The 21,262-nt window shown below is 43.2% G+C and overlaps 2 protein-coding genes and 2 pseudogenes across 12 annotated transcripts in view; 1 reads left to right on the top strand and 3 right to left on the bottom strand.

Annotated features, from left to right (window-relative positions):
* Positions 1 to 492, bottom strand: part of itgb2 (integrin, beta 2) — a 141,267-nt gene extending 140,775 nt beyond the window's left edge. For 5 of the 8 annotated variants that reach the window (XR_015089454.1, XR_015089453.1, XR_015089452.1 and 2 more), the window contains exon 1: positions 360 to 487. Coding sequence is in view for 3 of the 8 variants with exons in the window: in XM_086050721.1 (XP_085906847.1) it covers positions 360 to 482 (123 nt within the window). In the remaining 5 variants the exon portion in view is untranslated. Of the gene's footprint in view, positions 1 to 359 lie in introns of all 8 variants that reach the window. The other 3 variants (XR_015089451.1, XM_086050718.1, XM_086050719.1) reach the window with 3 other exon arrangements.
* Positions 1 to 21,262, top strand: part of LOC147136031 (uncharacterized) — a 42,494-nt pseudogene that overhangs the window by 6,350 nt on the left and 14,882 nt on the right. The gene's annotated exons all lie outside the window — the stretch shown is intronic.
* wdr4 (WD repeat domain 4) overlaps positions 8,781 to 21,262 on the bottom strand; it is a 107,419-nt gene continuing 94,937 nt past the window's right edge. For all 3 annotated transcript variants that reach the window (XR_015089455.1, XR_015089456.1, XM_086050726.1), the window contains one exon: positions 8,781 to 9,220. Coding sequence is in view for 1 of the 3 variants with exons in the window: in XM_086050726.1 (XP_085906852.1) it covers positions 9,204 to 9,220 (17 nt within the window). In the remaining 2 variants the exon portion in view is untranslated. The remainder of the gene's footprint in view (positions 9,221 to 21,262) is intronic.
* On the bottom strand, positions 9,241 to 13,413 carry LOC147136033 (uncharacterized; annotated as a pseudogene).

Below are 21,262 nucleotides of genomic sequence, written 5' to 3' on the forward strand. Positions count from 1 at the left end.
TCTACAGTATTTAGTTATTACTATACATGTTACTTGGAATAACTACGCACCTGCTTTGTACAGCATTACTTGGCTTAGTTTGAATTCACACAACAGAAATGAACAATGTGGATCTCTATCAAGCTGTATTCATATGCAGTAAAAACCATTATAATACAGTACTGTTATATGTTTTTATTCAAACAGAATGATGATAAATCGGATTTTTCCGCATTTAATTCAATCAACATCCTCATGCTTTTGAATTTGGTAGTCAGACATACAGTATGTGACTTGAATATTACTCAAATGATTGAATAACATCTTTTAAGCATCTTTTAATCTGTAATAATTTATTAGAAAAACAAATTCAAACTTACAAGAACGAGGAAGATGCTTGCTGCCTCTGGCTGACCGTTATGCCGAAGACTGCCTGACAGGAAGTATGACTCAACTAGTGTGTTGAAGAGAATAACTCTTCTGCCCTTGCAACACCTTCTCATCTTTGTGCATGGACAGAAAGTCTCAGGCATTTATTGCATTGCATGAATATTGAGACTCCAAAAGTTTTGTTGAGGATTGATGGTGATCTTTTGATCGTTTTATTTCTTTACACATATTTGTCCATTTGAATAAGACTAAAATAGTGAACATACAATGAATATTACAAAAGTATTTTGTTTATTTAGTTAACCTTTATTTAAATAGATAATAGCCAATTGTGTGAAGGCGAAGGCATTCACACATGTTATCTATACCTTCAACTTTATTTTTATTATTATATTTTATTCCTCACACTTTTTTGGCATGCCACTACTTCCACATACTTCATCCGATTCACCCCGTTCGAATTTTAAACTATTCCAAAAATTCATGCCATTGAGGCTCCTTTTTGTTTTCCCCCCTAAAATGTATGGTTCCCCCAAAATTCAACTTTTTTTCACCCCAAAAAACCCCATGCATTTCCAAAGGCGCAGGCTTTCACACGTGTTATTTGGATTCTTTATTGTGTGAAGGCGAAGGCCTTCACACATATGTTAATCGGATTCTTTATTGTGTGAAGGCCTTCACACATATGTTATTCCTATTCTTTATTATTGTGTGAAGGCGAAGTCCCTCACACGTTATTCCTGCACTTTAAACTTATTGTGTGAAGGCAAAGGTCTTCACACATTATTCTACACCATTCAACTTTATTATTGTGTGAAGGCGAAGGCATATGTTATTCCACACCTTCAACTTTATTTTTATTATTATATTTTACTCCTCAAACATTTTTGGCACGCCGCTATTTCCACATACTTTGTCTGATTCACGCCGTTCAAATTTTAAACTATTCCAAAAATTCATGCCATTGAGGCTCCTTTTTGTTTTCCCCCCTAACATTTATGGTTCCCGCAAAATTCAACTTTTTTCACCCCCAAAAACCCCATTCATTTCCAATGGCACATTCAAACCTCAACTACTTCCACATACTTAATCCGATTCACCCCGTTCGAATTTCAAATTATTTGAAAAATTCATGCCATCGTAACTTCCATTTTTTTTGCCCCTAACATTTACGGTTCCCCTAAAATTACCCATTTTTCACCCCCCAAAAAACCCATTCATTTCCAATGGCACATACAACACTTCCCCATTTGCACACAGAACACAGCTCAAAGTAATTGTCAAATTTGGTTACTCTCCCCTGCTCTGATTGGGTGGCTGTACCGCTGACAAAGGCCACCAATTAGGACAGAGCAGGGTAGAGCACCCACACACACAACTTAAACGACCATCACACAACGTGGGCTGTAACACCACAATGCCTATTTCCCAAAAATTCAAATTATTCAACTTTAAAAAAACATTTTAAAATTCGCCATTCATTCCCAATTGCATATTCAAGATTTCACTTTTTCAAACTTCAAGTTAGGTCCCTGATGGTGTAGTGGTACACACACCGTGTTGTGAACAGGCAGCGCTGGATCAATTCCCGCTCATTCCAAAATTTTTCATTCCAATTTATTCAACTTCATTCCACTTTATTCAACTTCATTCAGTATCATTCAACTTTATTCAACTTCATTCAACTTCATTCCAACGCATTCCGCAGTTTCTATTCAGCTTCCTTCGCCTTCACACGCAATTTCTCCAGAAATTGCATTGTCTAGTTATTATTGGCCATTCATTATTGTGTGAAGACGAAGGCCTTCACACGTTATTCATATTCTTTATTATTGTGTGAAGGCAAAGGCCTTCACACATATGTTATTCATATTCTTTATTATTATTATTATTCCGCCTTATTCTTCCCACTTTTTTGCCGTGCATCTCCTTCCAATTTTTTACCCCATTCACTTCATTCAAGTTTCAAAACATTCCGAATATTCATGCCTTCCTGGGTAGAATTTTTTCTTGTTTCACAAATTTTCAAATTTTTCACAATTTCATGTTTTCCACCCAAGAAAAACCCCATTCATTTCCAATGGGACATTCAACATTTCACATTTACACCATTCCAATTTCAAATTCCCAAGATTCAACTCATTCAACTCACATTGATAAAGCTTTTCAACACCCTAAATTCCTACTTCCCAAAAATTAAAATTACTCACCCTTAGAAAACGCCCCAAAAAACTATTCACCATTCATTTCCATTGACACATCAACTTTTAACATTTAAACCAATCCAATTTCAAATTCACAACATTCAAGTCATTCAACTCACATTGGTAAACTTTTCTACACACTCAAAATTCCTACTTTCCACACATTCAACTTATTCACCCGTAAAGCCCCCCCACACACACAAAATTCCACCATTTATTCTCATTGCCATATTCAACAATTCACATTTACATCATTTCAATCAGAAATTCACAACAGTCATCCCATTCACCTCATATTGGTCAAGATTTTCAACACGCCCAAATTCCTATTTCCCACATATTCAAGTCATTCACCCTTAAAACCCCCCAAAAATTCAACTATTCACCATTCATTTCCATTGGTACATTCAACTTTTCACATTTACACCATTCAAATTTCCACAAATTCAAGTCATTCAACTCATTCGCTCACATTCAACTTTTCAACACCCCAAAATTCCTACTTCCCACACTTTCAACTCATTCACCCTTAAAAAAACACAAAAATTCCACGATTAACCATTAATTTCCATTGTAACATTCAACTTTTCTTATTTACACCTTCCCAATTTCCACAAATTCAAGTCATTCAACTCATCCAACTCACATTGATAAAGCTTTTCAACACACCCTAAATTCCTACTTCCCAAAAATTAAAATTAGTCATTCTTAGAAAACCCACAAAAATTCAACTATTCACCATTAATTTCCATTGACACATTCAACTTTTAACATTTAACCAATCCAATTTCAAATTCACAACATTCAAGTGATTCAACTCACATTGGTAAACTTTTCAACACACCCAAAACTCCTACTTTCCACACATTCAACCTCTTCACCCGTAAAAAAAAAAAAAAAAATCCACCATTTATTCTTATTGCCATATTCAACAATTCACATTTACATCATTCCAATTTGAAATTCACAACATTCATCTCATTCAACTCATATTGGTCAAGGTTTTCAACACACTCAAAATTCCTACTTCCCACACATTCAACTCATTCACCGTTAAATCCCCACAAAAATTCCACTAGGAACCATTTATTTCTACTGTAAGATTCAACTTTTCATATTTACACCTTCCCAATTTCCACAAATTCAAGTCATTCAACTCATATTTCGTTTTTCAACACCCCCAAAATTCCTACTTCCCACACATTCAACTCATTCACCCTTAAAAAAAGCCACACAATTTCACCATTCATTTTCAATGGACTGGTATTATTGCACCTTGGTCTCCCCAGTGCGGCAGCCATCTTGGACAGGGACATTAGCTGGACTGGGGATACTCACACCGAGGTCTCTCCAGTGTGGCGGCCATCTTGGGCAGGGACATTAGCCAGACTGGGGATACTCACACCGAGGTCTCCCCAGTGCGGCGGCCATCTTGGGCAGTGACCCCTAGTGACCCAGAAATGACCCTAAAATGAACCGGAAGTGACCCAAATGAACCGGAAGTGACCCAAATGATCCATAAATGAACCGCCTTCACACGTAATTTCTCCAGAAATTGCATTCTCTAGTTGTGTGATGGCCTTCGCCTATGTTATTCCTACAATTTATTATTATTCCACTCCACTTTTTTGGCGTGCGACTCCTTCCACATTTTTCACCCGATTCACTTCATTCAAGTTTCAAAACATTCAGAAATGTCATGCCTTCCCGGGTAGCATTTCTTTACGTTCCCCAAATTTACTGTTTCCTCAATATTTCCCATTTTTCACCCCCAAAGAACCCATTCATTTCCAATGGCACTTTCAACATTTCCCCATTTCCACCATTCCAATTTCAAATTCACAAGATTCAACTCATTCAACTCACAATGGAAAGGCTTTTCAACACACCCACAATTCCTACTTGCCAAAAATTCAACGTATTCACCCGTAAAAACCCCACGAAATTCCACCATTCATTCCCATGGCCATATTCAACAATTCACATTTACATCATTCCAATTTGAAATTCACAACCAGTGTTGGGGGTAACGCATTACAAAAAGTAACACAGTACAGTAATATATTACATTTAGGCAGTAACAACGTAATGTAACTTGTTACTACGATTTTTTTTGTAATATTATTACATTTACTGAGTCGGGTAACGCGTTACAAATTTCGGGACTATTATGCATATATTGACATCTGAACCCGAGCGGTGTTCGGTTACTGGACTTCTGTGCTCATCACGGATTGTCCATAACGAACACCATGTTCAAACATAAGGGTGTCCATATGTGCAATTGGCACCAGGATACCCTAGGCCGCAGTTCGATGATCGACTTTGTAGTCGTATCATCGGACTTGCGGCCGCATGTTTTGGATACTCGGGTGAAGAGAGGGGCGGAGCTGTCAACTGATCACCATCTGGTGGTGAGTTGGCTCCGATGGTGGGGGAAGATGCCGGTCCGACCTGGCAGACCCAAACGTTTGTATTGTATTGTGCTTGTATTGTGAGGGTTTGCTGGGAACGTCTGGCAGAATCCCCTGTCAGAAGGAATTTCAACTCCCACCGCCGGCAGAACTTTTCCCACGTCCCGGGGGAGGCGGGGGACATCGAGTCCGAGTGGACCATGTTTCGTGCCTCCATTGTTGAGGCGGCCGATCGGAGCTGTGGCCGCACGGTGGTCGGTGCCTGTCGTGGCGGCAATCCCCGAACCCGCTGGTGGACACCAGCGGTAAGGGATGCTGTCCAGCTGAAGAAGTAGTCCTATCGGGGCCTTTTTGGCCTGCGGGACCCCGGAGGCAGCTGACGGGTACCGGCTGGCCAAGCGGAATGCAGCTCTGGCGGTTGCTGAGGCAAAAACCTAGGTGTGGGAGGAGTTCGGGGAGGCCATGGAAAATGACTTCCGGACGGCTTCGAGGAAATTCTGGTCCACCATCCAACGTCTCAGGAGGGGGAAGCACTGCACCATTAATACTGTTTATAGTGGAGATGGGGTGCTGCTGACCTCAACTCGGGACGTTGTGGGTCGATGGGGAGAGTCCTTCGAAGACCTCCTCAATTCCACCGACACGCCTTGCACTGAGGAAGCAGAGCCTGGAGACTCTGAGGTGGTCTCTCCTATCTCTGGGGTTGAAGTAACCGAGGTAGTCAAAAAGCTCCTCGGTGGCAAAGCCCCGGGGGGGTGGATGAGATCCGCCCGGAGTTCATAAAGGCTCTGGATGTTGAGGGGCTGTCATGGTTGACACGTCTCTACAACATCGCGTGGACATCGGGGACAGTGCCTCTGGATTGGCCGACCGGGGTGGTGGTCCCACTTTTTAAGAAGGGGGACCGGAGGGTGTGCTCCAATTACAGAGAGATCACACTCCTCAGCCTCCCCGGCAAGGTCTATTCAGGGGTGCTGGAGAGGAGGGTCCGTCGGAAGGTCGAATCCCGGATTCAAGAGGAGCAATGTGGTTTTCGTCCTGGCCGTGGAACAGTGGACCAGCTCTACACCCTCAGCAGGGTCCTCGAGGGTGCATGGGAGTTTGTCCAACCAGTCTACATGTGTTTTGTGGACTTGGAGAAGGCGTTCGACCGTGTCCCTCGGCGAGTTCTGTGGGGGGTGCTTCGGGAGTACGGGGTACCGAGCCCCCTGATAAGGGCTGTCCGGTCCCTGTACCACCGATGCCAGAGTTTGGTCCGAATTGCCGGCAGTAAGTCGGATTCGTTTCCTGTGGGGGTTGGACTCCGCCAAGGCTGCCCTTTGTCACCGATTCTGTTCATAACCTTTATGGACAGAATTTCTAGGCGCAGCCGAGGTGTCGAGGGGGTCCGGTTTGGTGGCCTCAGTATTGCATCTCTGCTTTTTGCAGATGATGTGGTACTGTTGGCTTCTTCAAGCCGCGATCTCCAACTCTCGCTGGAGCGGTTCGCAGCCGAGTGTGAAACGGTCGGAATGAAGATCAGCACCTCCAAATCTGAGACCATGGTCCTCAGTCGGAAAAGGGTGGCGTGCCCTCTCCGGGTCGGGGATGGGATTCTGCCCCAAGTGGAGGAGTTCAAGTATCTTGGGGTCTTGTTCACGAGTGAGGGAAAGATGGAACGGGAGATCAACAGGCGGATCGGTGCAGCGTCTGCTGTGATGCGGACCCTGTATCGGTCTGTCGTGGTAAAGAAGGAGCTCAGCCGAAAGGCGAAGCTCTCAATTTACCGGTCGATCTACGTTCCTACTCTCACCTATGGTCATGAGCTGTGGGTCATGACCGAAAGAACAAGATCGCGGATACAAGCGGCCGAAATGGGTTTCCTTCGCAGGGTGTCCGGGCTCTCCCTTAGATATAGGGTGAGAAGTTTGGCCATCCGGGAGGGACTCAGAGTCAAGCCGCTGCTCCTCCGCATTGAGAGGAGCCAGTTGAGGTGACTCAGGCATCTGATTAAGATGCCTCCTGGACGCCTCCCTGGTGAGGTGTTCCGGGCATGTCCCACCGGCAGCAGACCCCGAGGAGGACCCAGAACACGCTGGAGAGACTATGTCTCCCGACTTGCCTGGGAACGCCTTGGGATCCTTCCGGAAGAGCTGGAAGATGTTGCTGGGGTGAGGGAAGTCTGGGCTTCCCTGCTGAAGCTGCTGCCTCCGCGACCCGACTTCGGATAAGCGGGAGATAATGGATGGATGGATGGAAGTAGGTCTGTTTTTAACATCACTTGATCATAAGCTATTACTTCCAGCAATACTTAATTAAAAAGTTCCTGTCGCACTTGGAGCTTCACGTGACAACGTGAGTGCGCGAGTCAATTCTCTGCCATGTGATTCGATTGTCTTTACACCATTGACAATTCCTAAGAGGGCTGAGAAGTTATTGTTTGTGACAATAATCACTGTCACGGTTTCACAAAATAAAATGCAAATCATAGACACAAAATACAAGCAAGAACAAACCTAAGTAAAACGAAGCGAATAAACTGCAAAAAAATAAGTCACTGTGCTTTTTAGATATGATTTAATGAACTTAGTGCCATCAATTGCCATATGTAAAACGTAGTGATTCTGATTGGCTGTTCACAATCAAAATGCAAATCATCTGCCAATCACAAATGACGTCACGCTACGGCACCATCAATCGGACAAACTATAATAGACGCCATTATTAGAGTCTGATGCGCTTGTTTCTTATTTACCTTTTTTTTTCAAATCACCTCGAAACTTTGTCTCCATGTAGTAAAAGAAAATTAGAACTAACTGAACTTTCAATTATTATAAATAACATTTAGTCAGGTCACTTTTGACTTCAATCCATATTTTTGCTTTTATTACACATGCCCTGTCTGTGTGTTTCTATCTATCTATCAATCTATCTATATATCTATCTTCTTAGACCAATTATCTATTATATGTTATGCATCACTATTATTTGTGTGTAAATGGCAAATGGACTGTCACTTGTTCAGTGTGAAGCGCTTTTCTACCTTTGGTACTCAAAGCGCTTCACACTGAACCTCATCTACCTCCTGATGATGCAGCACTGGGAGCAACTGGGGGTTCATTATCTTGCTCAAGGATACTTCAACATGGTCACAATGGCCAGGGATTGAACCCACAACCTGCCGGTTTGGAAAGGACCACTATACCACTGAGTCATGCCGCCCCCAGTGTGTAAATTAATTTAAGAATAATGATAATTTCATTTGTGGTTTACAGTCTGATTTTTTATTGACTGGACAAAATATCAGTTCCAATATTTATATTTAAAAAATAAATATTATTGATACAAATATTGATCAAAGGTAGTGATGTCCCACCACACCAGAGTCGAAACGTTTAGTATTATAGACCACACTATATAGTTAAATATGCTCATAAGTTAACTTTACCAGCTTTACCAGAGTATGGCAGCAAATTTTGCATTTTCCTTTTAAGGTCTTGAAGTCATTATTAAATAAATGAATCCCCGATTTTTAAAAAAAGTAACTTAAAAGTAACTTAAATTTGAGTAACGCATTACTCTACAAATAGAGTAATATTGTAAAGAAACGTATGACTTTCACATGCAAGTAACTAGTAATTTGTAATATATTACATTTTGGAAGTAACTTGCCCAACACTGTTCACAACATTCATCTCATTCGACTCATATTGTTCAAGCTTGTTCAACCTTTTCAACACACCCCAAATTCCTTTTTCCCACACATTCAACTCATTCACCCTTAAAAAACCCACAAAAATTCAACTATTCACCATTCATTTCCAAGTCAAGTCAAGTCAAATTTATTTATATAGCCCAAGTCTCAAAGGTCTTCACATATGTACCAGATCATATACACGACATCCCCTGATCTTAACCCCCTGGAGGGCAAGGAAAAACTAAAAAAAAAAACATTTGGGGAAAAGTGAGAAACCTTGAGAAGGGACCGATCAGGCTGCAATGGATGCCGAGTGGGCAACATTGAACACACATTATAGTACTATACACTGTTTGTTAAAGTGATGTGATAGTTAATCAAATGAAGTGCTGCAGGAAGATGACATCAATGAGGTGAGCAGGGGCCCAATGGTCAATGTAGGAATCTCCATAGCAGCGCCTCCGAGGATGTGGTCAGCCTCCAATCTCGTAGTAGTCAGTTGCTGTTGGATCGAAACAGCAATCTCCAATTCAGTCGTCATCACCTAGTTCCCAAGCCTGGGAAAAGGGGGCAGAAAATGAGTAGAAGCAGCAGTAAAGAGGCTAAAACAAACATCCATCCATCCGTTATCAATACCGCTTATCCTCACAAGGGTCGCGGGGCGTGCTGGAGCCTATCCCAGCTGTCTTTGGGCAGTAGGCGGGGGACACCCTGAATTGGCTGCCAGTCAATCGCAGGGCACACAGAGACAAACATCCGCACTCACAATCACACCTAGGGGCAATTTAGAGTGATCAATTAACCTGCCATGCATGTTTTGGGAATGTGGGAGGATACCGGAGTACCTGGAGAAAACCCGCGCAGGCACGGGGAGAACATGCAAACTCCACTCAGGGAGGCCGGAGCCGGGATCGAACCCACAACCTCTGAACTGTGAGGCGGACGTGCTAACCAGTCGACCGACGTGCTAACCAGTCGACCACCGTGCCGCCCCAAAACAAACAGTTCAACTAAATGCAGAATAAGTCTTGAATCGTGTTTTAAACATTTCTACTGAGGTAGTGCCTCTAATATCCGCGGGTAGGGCATTCCAAAGCATCGGTGCCCGAATAGAAAACGCTCTGGAGCCTGCGAACTTCTTCTTGGCTCTCGGGATCACTAAAAGGCTGGCACTTTGTGACCGAAGGTTTCGGCTCGGAACATATGGTATCACTAATAGTGTCGACGAGATAGGAAGGTGCTAAGCCGTGCAGTATTTTGGAGGTAAGTAGCAAAACCTTGAAATCACATCTCAAGTGGACTGGGAGCCAATACAAATTGGCTAATATCGGAGTAATATTATCGAACTTTCTCGTCCTTGTCAAGAGTCTTGCTGCGGCAATTTGCAAACTTTTAATACTTGACATGGGAAGACCAGAGAGCAAAACGTTACAATAATCGAGGCGAGACGTAACAAACGCGTGGATTAAAATTTCTGCATCACTGATCGACAGAATTGGACGAATTTTAGCAATATTACGGAGATGGAAAAATGCAGTTCTAGTAATATTCTTAACCCTTAGATGCACGAGTGACTGGACCCTACACTCTTCCATAAGCGGGTCAAAAATGACCCATATTAGAATCAATGTGGTTTTATGCCATTTTTGTTCTTTTGGTTAAGAATAATCACTTGTATAGTATTTAGTATTATATTTAGAACCACACATCAATGATTTCATGTTTGAAATATCTTCATTTTTTCCCTTTTAAACATTTTTAATGTTGCAACCTGCGTTTCTAAATCTACAACACAACTGATGTTTTCCCCCAGATTCTTCTGAACTTCTTCCCGTGGTTCTCTCCCCGTGTAAACTATACCATCTATTGCATCACAAACACAGGATTTTTAGGCCGTACTTGGCAGGCTTGCTTGGCATGTACTGTAGAAACTTGCATCTACCCCTGAATGGCACAAGCTGGTCATCCACAGTGACACAATCACTGGGGATGAATCGCTTTTTGCAGTTGACCAGGAATAGGTCCCATACATTGCGGAAGGCTGCCACATGGTCTGTTACCAGTCAGAAGTCTCTGGTCCTCTGATCATCCAAGTGCAAGGTATAGTGAATGTCTGCAAATCTTCCAAAAGCCATAGAGGCCTTATACATGGGAATATGTAGAGAACTCCCAAATAGGTCATGGACTGATACATCCCAGTTCTTCTCACTTCCTGCAAGAAGGGTCAATCCAATGAAGGTCATAAATTAATCTTTTTTCCTTTTTTTTACCTTTTTCCAAGCTAATTTTCCATTCTTTTTCTCTAGCTGTTGCTAACTCTACATCCTTCCAAGTTTGGTCACTTCATCACCTCTTGTATTATATCATCAGTGATAAAGAACTCCCATGCATCTTCTGGTGAGGCAGTGGTGCTAAGCCCGTGTGCAGGCCCTGACTGACTTCTGAGGGTGTTGTGGCTCTGTGGTCTGCACTGGTTGGGAGGTAACTCGCTCCAGTAAAACCCCTTCCGACTCATTCTGTTCAAGATGATTTGGACACTTTCTTCTTCAGAGGACACATAAGAGAAATTTTCTGAATCAGATTGATTCTGTTCAGTTGTATTTCCACTTCCACTTGGACAATAGTCTGGGTCCTCATTATCAGAAATTTCAGACTCAAGAGTCCAACCCCGTTACTGGCCTCCATCATCTAGCATCTATAGGACAATTTCAGCTCTGTATCTAGCAGACATGACACATTGCATGAGGAAACAAAAGTAATGCGTCCAATAGATCAATATGTAGCTATATTAATAAATACTCACACACACTGCGATATAGTAATGTTGGCTAACTCTAGTTATGATACATCTGCTCCACCTGCTTTTTCAGCACGGCCAGAAAACATTTTTACATATACACTAGTTATGAAGTAGGCTAATATGTTGATAAACAATAATAACATACTCTTTCACACAACAATCATGAAAGACACACACGATATTGTATGAAGATAATACTTTCACATGTCAGCTCTTGCTGTGTGAAACGATCTTCCTGAAGGGTGAAACCTTTGATATAGTCTGTGTGGTTCACAGTTCATTTATTTCTGACAGCCAAAATTGATAGAAATCAATGGTTCCCATTGGATTCCATAGAAAATGCATGCAGGTCATTTTTGACCCACTTATGGAAGCTTGTGGTAGTAATACAAAAACTGTAATTTCTTAAAAGGTAAAAAAGGTAACTTAAAAATGTGAATGGCATTATATCAAAAACATGTTTTTTGAGGAATACCTGGAACATGAAATCCTAACATTTTTTCATTACGAAGATATTTAAAGAAAACAACCTCACCGGGTCATTTTTGACCCACTTATGCATCTAAGGATTAATGTGCATTTGAAAAGACAGAGTTGGGTCGAATATAACACCAAGATCTTTTGTTGAATCACTTTCGGTAATAGTACATTTATCGAGCCTCAAAGTCGTGTTCTTAAATAAGTGCCGATGACGAGCAGGGCCAGTAATCAACATCTCAGTTTTATCGGAGTTAAAGAGCAAATAATTGAGAGACATCCATTGTTTCATCTCGGCAAGGCACGCTTCTAAATTACAGCAATTAGCCGGGTTTGTTATCTCGAGCGGCATATATCATTGAGTATCGTCAGCATAACAATGAAAACTAATGTTACATTTACGTATAATATCACCAAGCGGAAGCATGTTGATGCTAAACAATAGGGGTCCTAGTACGGATCCCTGCGGGACTACACATGTAACTTTACAAAACTCAGAAGTCGTATTGCCATGAATTACACGGTGCGTCCTTTCTGAGAGGTAGGAATTAAACCAAGAAAGTGCTGAGTCTGAGATACCAACACATCCCTCAAGGCATCCTAATAGTATGTTATGATCAATGGTGTCAAAAGCAGCACTAAGGTCAAGTAAGAGTAGTATTGATGAGGTATCGGAGTCCATAGCTAAGAGAAGATCATTAGTCATTTCAGCAAGAGCCGTCTCAGTAGAGTGATGGGCTTTAAATCCTGACTGAAGAATTTCAAATCGATTATTAGCGGCCATATAGTCACTAAGCTGTTGCGCTACAACTTTTTCAAGAATTTTCGCAATAAACGGGAGATTTGAAACCGGCCTATAATTACTGAGGTTCTCTGGATCAAGTTTTGGCCGCTTAAGCAGGGGTCGAATAACAGCTGTCTTAAAAGCTGCTGGTACAGTGCCCGAGGTGAGTGATAGGTTAATGATATTTAAGACGGAGGGTCCTAAGGTTGTAAACACGCTTTGATGAGTTTACCAGGAAACAGGTCGAGCACGCAAGTTGTCTGTTTTGCCGCACCAACTAATTTTGTTAGGCTTTCAAGAGATACTATATGAAAAAGAGATAGGGTTGTTAAGACAGTTGTCAGCCATAATACCCCTGCTACCATCAGTATTCGCGGAATTCAACAGGGTTTTAGGAGCAATGTCCTTAATCACATCCCATATGCGCTCAATCCTCTGCGTAAAGAATTGCATGAAGTCATGGGCTGAATGGGAGGAGCTATTTGAGTTAGCATTGCCACTGTATCAAATAAATATGTAGGATTGTTTTTATTAAGAACAATTAACCTGGAAAAGTTATTAGTTTTGGCTAAGGTGAGTCCTTTTTATATTAGTAAGCTATCACACCATGCCTGATGGTCGCACGCCATTTGCACTCTAGCTTCCTACATGCTTGTTTAAGTGAGCGGGTTTCCTCAGTAAACCACGGAGTAGGCTGTTGAGGACGAGTTTTAAGTCTTAATGGTGCTACGGAGTCAAGCGTATTAAAGTCATTCGCAAGATTGTGAATAGAACCAATATAGCTCATAAACGAAGCAGTTGCCAGGGGCAGTAGCTCAGACAGCGCGGTGGTAGCAGTAACTAATATTTTGGCTGCTAAAGCTTTGATTGTGGTCAGGACGATGGTAATGAGACCGCACTTTTAATTATCTGCGTAAAATCAAAACTATTAATTATTTTCTAAAACCCTGCTTTATGTGGTTCCGACGGGAGATTCATATGTATGAGTTATCAAATCCGCCAAAAACTCAGAGAACTCATCTAAAAATCCAGCGTACGAGCCGGGGAGACGGTAAATAACTGCGAGAAAAAACAGAAATGAGACTATAGATCGCATAATGAGCACTTCAAATGTTTTAATGGCATCGCTAGAATGCGGTTTGTTGCATATGTTTGAAATCAGATTATTAAATAAGGGCTACACCCCCACCTTTCTTATGAGGGCGCTTATGTGAGCTAACGAAGTTTGGAGGCGAGGCCTCATTAAGCGGTAAAATATTATCAGGTTTTAACCAGGTCTCGCAAAGCCCAATCATGTTAAGTTTATGGTCTCTTATGAGGTCATTAACTAATAGGGCTTTCGAAGAGAGTGATCTAATATTAAACAGACCGAGTTCCCAGTAAAATAGGTTTATCCGGCTAATTGCCTATAGCAGGATTCCTAATCAGAATATTAATAAGATTGCGTTCCATAGGTCCTGTATTGTACCTTGAACTATAAGCGCGGCGGGAGGGTACGACTGTCGGAATATGGTAGTTATTTATCGTCTCTCCGGCACTCCCAGGCGGCCATCTTGGGCAGGGACATTAGCTAGACTGTTGATACTCACCACGAGGTCTCCCCAGTGCGGCGGCCATCTTGGACAGGGACATTGGCTCGACTGGGGCTACTCACCCCGAGGTCTCCCCAGTGCGGCGGTCATCTTGGAGAGGGACATTAGCTAGACTGAGGATACTCACGCCGAGGTCTCAGAAAGTGCGGTGGCCATCTTGGACAGGGACATTAGCCAGACTGGGGCTACTCACCCCGAGGTCTCCCCAGTGCGGCGGCCATCTTGGAGAGGGACATTAGCTAGACTTTGGATATTCTCCCCGTGGTCTCTCCAGTGCGGCGGCCATCTTGGACAAGGACATTAGCTAGACTGGGGATACTCACCCCGAGGTCTCCCCAGTGCGGCGGCCATCTGGGACAGGGACATTAACTAGACTGGGGATACTCACCCCGAGCTCTCCCCAATGTGGCGGCCATTTTAGGCATGGACACTAGCTAGATTGGGGATACTCACCCCAAGGTCTCCCTGGTGCGGCGGTCATCTTGGGCAGGGACATTAGCTAGACTGGGGATACTTTCCCCGAGGTCTCCCCATTGCGGCGGCCATCTTGGGCAGGGACATTAGCTAGACTGGGGATACTCTCCCCGAGGTCTCCCCATCTTGGGCAGGGACATTAGCTAGACTGGGGATACTCACCCCGAGGTCTCCCCAGTGCGGCGGCCATCTTGGGCAGGGACATTACCTAGACTGGGGATACTAACTGTAAGAATAATAATGCATTATATTATTCATGTGTTTGATTTTTATCATTAGGCCAACTTGCTTGGTGTGCTTTGCTTTCACATATGTATGTTAATGGCTCACACACACACACACACACACACACACACACACATAGACAAAACAAGTTCATGGTGTTCCAGCTGCTTTCGCTCCCCTTTTCCTTAGAGCTGGAACACCTTTGTAATCAGGGACACCGAAGAAAAATAAAAAGAGACGGGGCGCAGGAGCCGGGCAGAGGGTTTTATGAACTGTAATCGTACACTTCCCTACACTCTCCTTGCAAGTAAAAAGACAATATTGTTGTAGAGTGTCTTCTCTCCTCATTGTGTACATTGTTTACTAATGTCTCACTTGGTGTGAACCTGACATTTAATTGGTCCTTCGAGCCGGATCCCTATATGCCGGAAGGTTTCCAGCTGTCGAGTCAACCTCCAGGTAAAGTCCGTGGCCACGGCTCAAAGACCCTTTCTGGGACTGGACTTGGCTCCACTTCTGGGAACTGAAGGTTGACGGGAAGCTGGAGGAGTGAAGACATCTCTGGGTGAGTAGGAAACTCACGACACTCGTGGATGAGTGAATTGCGCGTTGGTAAAAAAACCTTGACAATACTAGTCCCTGGTCAAGTCGTAAGACAGAGTGAGTCTATAAAACTGTGAGACATAGTAAGTCTATAAAACTGTGGGACAGAGTAAGTCTATAAAACTGTAAGACAGAGTTAGTCTATAAAACTGTGAGACAGAGTAAGTCTTTAAAACTGTATAAGCCTTGAGAATACTAGTCAATGTCAAGGTAAAAGACAGAGTAAGTCTATAAAACTGTAAGGGCGACTGTGTCCTGTACGTACTTAAACTCCGTGAAAAACGCTGCTAAAAGTGTGACTGTGTTAACTGTGTGAGTGAATGTAAACAGGATTGTAAGTGACAACTTTGTGTCGACGCAATAGGCAAGAATCCTATAGGACACCCTAGGTGTCATAAAACTGACTCTAGAGGAAAAAAAAATGGGGAAAGTTAACAGTAAAATCGGTGATAAAAGTGATCCTAAACAAAACCTTGCATGCAAAGATTGGAAGTTTGTGGAAGGTCACTATCCTGCCAAAATACAACATTTGAACCTTTGGATAACAAAATATAACTTTGCTGGCTAGCTTAACACACACAAATTAGTGAACCTGCAGTATGAAATATGGACTAAACGTAAAAACAATGAAGCGAAAATGAGAAAGGATGAGTATGAGGACGTAGACTTTTGGAGAGTGTTGGCGCAAAAGCGTGAGAAAGGGCCAAGTAAATTGGACAAGGTTTTGTTTCATAGAAAAGAGGACGATGAGACGGGGCCGGTGGCAGTGAGGGGGCAGGTTGGGGGTGACATGGGGGGTAAAGCGAGAGACTTGCTCACCGCCAACTGTTCCTCTTATTTATCCTGCTTTGCCCTTACGTGTGCCACCACCTCCGTTTGAGGCGATTGCCCGTCCCTTGTCCCACTTTGCCCTTAAGCGTACCTCCACCTCCAGTTAACACACGGAGGGTATTGAGGTCTGAGGGATTGGGACAGAAGTGGTCACGCACATTGGGGAGGACTCTGTCGCCAACTTCAGAGGTGGCGACGTTTGACAATAACCAGACAGACTTGTATCCAATGATCGAGGTGGCTAACCCAAACATTGCTGCCGGACAACAAACAACTATGTTGGTCCATAGGACATGGACACAGGAAGATGAAAAAGCCGTAGAGGGCATCACATCTTACAAAGTAGACGTGGATCAATTTACTGTCAAGATGGAAGATTTAAGACACTCTTACCATCTGAACGGGGCAGAAACCCAGCAAATTTGGATGTCGGCAATGGGTTCGGACTGGAATCATGTGAGAGAGGACTGGGGTCCAAAAGACCATGATGACATACTACCACATAACAGTAGGGAACTCATTTGCAGAGTTCAGGGCCTCATAGAGAGAGTTACCAAGCATTTCAGAAAAAAGGCAAATTACACAACTATTGGTAGACTGCAACAGAGGGACGACGAACCTTTTGAATACTATAGAATTAGGATGACTGCCTGTTTTAAAGCTAATAGTGGTATTCCCGTGACTGATGACCCTCAGGGAAAATACCAAGAGCAACTTAAAAATGCCCTGCACGCAAACTCTCTGCCTGCAATTAAGTATTGGGTTGAAAAGCACTGGGTTGATATGGCGACGGGGAATTTAGAGCAGTATGTAAATCAGGCATTACATGCAGAGAGAGTTTTGAAAAATAATAAGAATTAGAATGTTGACACTGAGACTTTTTATGCTGGGGGAGATGTGTATTACCAAGAGTGTGGCAGAGGCAGAGGCAGAGGTAGAGGAAGAGGCAGAGGAAGAGGAATTGGCAGAGGCCGTGGTGTAGGAGAAGCAATTTGGACAGGGGAAGTAAGTTGCTGGTGTTGTGGTGAAAAAGGTCACATTTCCCGTGACTGTCCTAAAAATGCTCTGAATAAGGCATGACTAGGCCAGCCTGCTTCCCAACATGACAAAACGCATGAAAATGATGAACTTTGACATTGAACGATATGTTGGTTTGGGTTTACAGGACATACTGGCATTTGATAGAATAAAACCAGAAATTCAGCTAATAGTAAATGGAAAACCAATGACATTCCTGTGTGACACAGGAGCATGCAAAACAGCATGCAATGAGAACATTCCCAGCTCTAGGTTGTCCGGGGCTAAAGTGTTTGTGAGAGCCACACAAGGTCGACTGTCCACAGTCAGTGAAACTGACCCCGTGTGGGTACGAGACCCACATGGAGAATCATGTAGAATGCCATTGTTGGTAGTGCCGGAATGTCCTGTGAATTTGTTGGGGAGAGATGGCTTGTTGAAATTGGGCCTAGCTTTAATCCCCTCTCCCGAGGGGAATATTGTAGTGAAAAGGAGGAGGGAGTTGCAGGCTGGACAGCTCCCTTTTTCCTTAGGGAGGCCGTCCGTCTTTCTATTTCTACATGTTAGATTTGCCGAGCGACCTAACTGCAACTCACAGTAACATCCTATTAAAGGGTAACGAAATGATTGACAAACAGGAAGGTAGAATGGATGCTGGTTCGTTACACATAATGTGGTATAAAAACACACAGGTATCAGATGAGGATTATGAGGCCAAACTATCACAAGTCACACCAACGACCATTACAGTTGATTATCTGTATTCAGATGGACTTTCAACTGTAGTAGCCGGTGTTAAATTGACGGATGAATTGACACCTCTTTATAGAGAATGGCAGGCTCCACATGTTTCTCTCTATAAAGGTAAATACTTCAAATGGAGTGACATGGGGACCATTGTTCAAACAGCACAAAGTGCTACGGATTGGGTACAGACAGGGGAAGGCCTTGAGTACAGTGAGGAGATGTACACAATGGCATTTTTTTGGACTGTGCAAGTGCGAATGGGCGTCTATTTGCACTGACACAGCCAGCTCTCTCATGAAGTACTGTTAACAGGGGAGAAAGAGGAGATATTACAAAACGTGCCACAAAAATTATGGTCGCAGGGGCCGTCTGATGTAGGATTAATTAAAGGGGCATTACCAGTCCAAATAAGACCCAAAACCGAATATAGGCCTTGTGTACGTCAGTATCCATTGAAACCAGAAGCATACAAGGCCTGTGATAGACGAATTGATAAAAGCAGGAGTGGTAGTCGAATGTCCAGACTCTCCCTGCAACACCCCGATATTCCCTGTCAAAAAGGCACCGCCTTCTGTTGGATGGAAGATGGTACAGGATTTAAAAGCTGTTAACTTGGCTGTAATTCAAAGAGCGCCCTGTGTCCCAGATCCACACACATTGTTAAACTCATTGCGACCTGATGCTGTTGTCTTTACTGTGGTGGACTGGACATAAGTAATGCATTTTTTTCGGTGCCTGTTGATAAGGACAGTCAGTTTTGGTTTGCGTTCACATTTCAAGGGAAAGAAATACACATTCACGCGATTACCGCAAGGGTATTGTGAGAGTCCAACAATTTATTCACAAACAATGGCTGCTAGCATGTCCAAATTTACTCCTCCAGGAGGGAGCCAAATTTTGCTGTTTTTTGATGATGTTCTTTTAGCGTCACCAGACGAGGAAACCTGCAGGACAGACACATTAGCTCTACTGCATTACTTAGCCAAAGAGGGACACAAAGTAAGCAAGAACAAGTTACAATTTTGCAGGAAACAAGTAAGATATCTGGGACATAATCTCAGTGCTGAAGGAAGACAATTATCTTGCAGGCACCAAAAGCACAAACAAAGAAACAACTAATGTCATTTCTAGGTTTGACTAATTACTGCAGGATGTGGATTCCAAATTATGCAGAATTGATTGCACCATTATCTAAATTGATGTATGAGGAAAACCTGAAAATGACATCAATGATTAACTGGACATCGGAGGCTGAAGAGGCCTTTTGTGAGGTTAAACGAATGCTTGTGTCGAGTGTAGCCTTAGCGTTGCCTGACTATACCAAACCATTTGTCCAGATGGTGGACTGTAAAGGAAAATGTATGACATCCGTGCTTTTGACAAATTGAGGCCTGTAGCATACTTCTCGTCTAAACTTGATAGTGTGGTGTGTGCACTTCCTGTTTGTGTTGGAGCTGTGATTGCGGCCTCTATGGCAGTGGAATGCTCTTCTTCTATAGTTTTGTTTCATCCACTTACATTGAAAGTTCCGCACGCAGTGGCGGCCTTGCTCCTGCAGACAAACATGGTATTCTTATCACCAGCTAGACATTTATCATGCATGGCCATACTGTTGTCCCAACCACACCTCTCTTTGGAACGGTGCACAAATTTAAACCCGGCCACACTTTTGCCACTTCCTGATGAGGGGGTCTGACACGATTGTCAGGAACTGGCTGAAAAATCAACGAAATGTACAATTGACTTAAAGGATTTGACATTGGGGACGGGATTCATGCTATTTGTCGATGGGTCATCTAAAAAGGATGCATTTTGGGAAAACACGGACTGGCTACTCTGCGAAAGATGAAATTCTAAAAGCAGAATCACTGCCGTCGCATTATTCTGCTCAAGCTGCTGAATTAGTTGCACGAACAGAAGCATGTAAATTATGCCAGGATAAGGATGTTACAATTTACACTGATAGCCAATGCGCATTTGCAACAGTACACATCTTTGCACAATACTGGCGCAATAGAGGCATGATTACATCGACGAGAAGAGCAGTGACACATGCTCAATTACTCCAACATTTGTTAGATGCCGTATAGTTACCACGCAACATTGCAATATGTAAATGTGCCACACACAAATCGGGGACAGACAGTCTGTCATTGGGGAATGCTTTCGCAGACAAAACAGCTAGAGAAGCGGCTTTAAAGCCCTTCGCGGGGTTATCAGACCATATTCCTGACACACAAATATTGAATACCCAAACCTTGATAGATATGCAACAGCAGAGTCCACAGACAGAACAAAAACTGGTGAAGCGTATTAGTCCCATCTCCTCCGACACAGAGCCAGACAGTAATGGCAACTGCCGAGCGTTCACGACCTCGAACTCCAGTTTGTATTTGTGGCCCCGCACCACCTAATCCATGGTCAGAGTTCCGAGTGATGGCAGCCTTTGGTCTGAATAAAGCTTGAGCATGGTATTGTTCTGCCTGAGCTTATCTCTTGGAGCCAGTTTCCTTTTGTCTCTGTGACTCATAATGTTGCATGTGGCTCCTGAGTCAATCTGGCATCACTGTAATTTTCCATTGAACCGAAGATTGACAAACCACTTTTTTCCTCTTGTCCTCACTGCTCCAATGCCCTCTGTAGCATATACATCATTCGTTTCCGGCACCGTGCTTTCTCTGTCGACATTCAACCCCTCAACTGCGTTGGGCTTGCTATCCCTTCTCTTAACTTTGTTGCACACCTTTGCAAAATGATTAGCAGTACCACAGGCGTTACAATTCTTGCCATAAGCTGGGCAGTGTTCCTTCCCCCACACATGTGATGTGCCGCAGTACTTGCATGCAGAGGGACTGTCAAATTGTAGCCTGGGATGGACGCTCATTTTCTCTGTAGAGCCAGTTCGTCTTTTGAATGCAGGCTTCCCTATGGCATTAATATTGTCCAATTGAACTCTTTCCTGCTCCATACATCTCAACTGCCTGTCACTCAGCTCATCTGCTCGACAGGCCTCAATAGCAGTGGCCAGTGCTAAATCCTTTTTTCTTAG

Source organism: Filicampus tigris, chromosome 14 (genome assembly GCF_054856515.1).
Source record: "Filicampus tigris isolate MCC_2025a chromosome 14, RoL_Ftig_1.0, whole genome shotgun sequence".
Lineage (NCBI taxonomy): Eukaryota > Metazoa > Chordata > Actinopteri > Syngnathiformes > Syngnathidae > Filicampus > Filicampus tigris.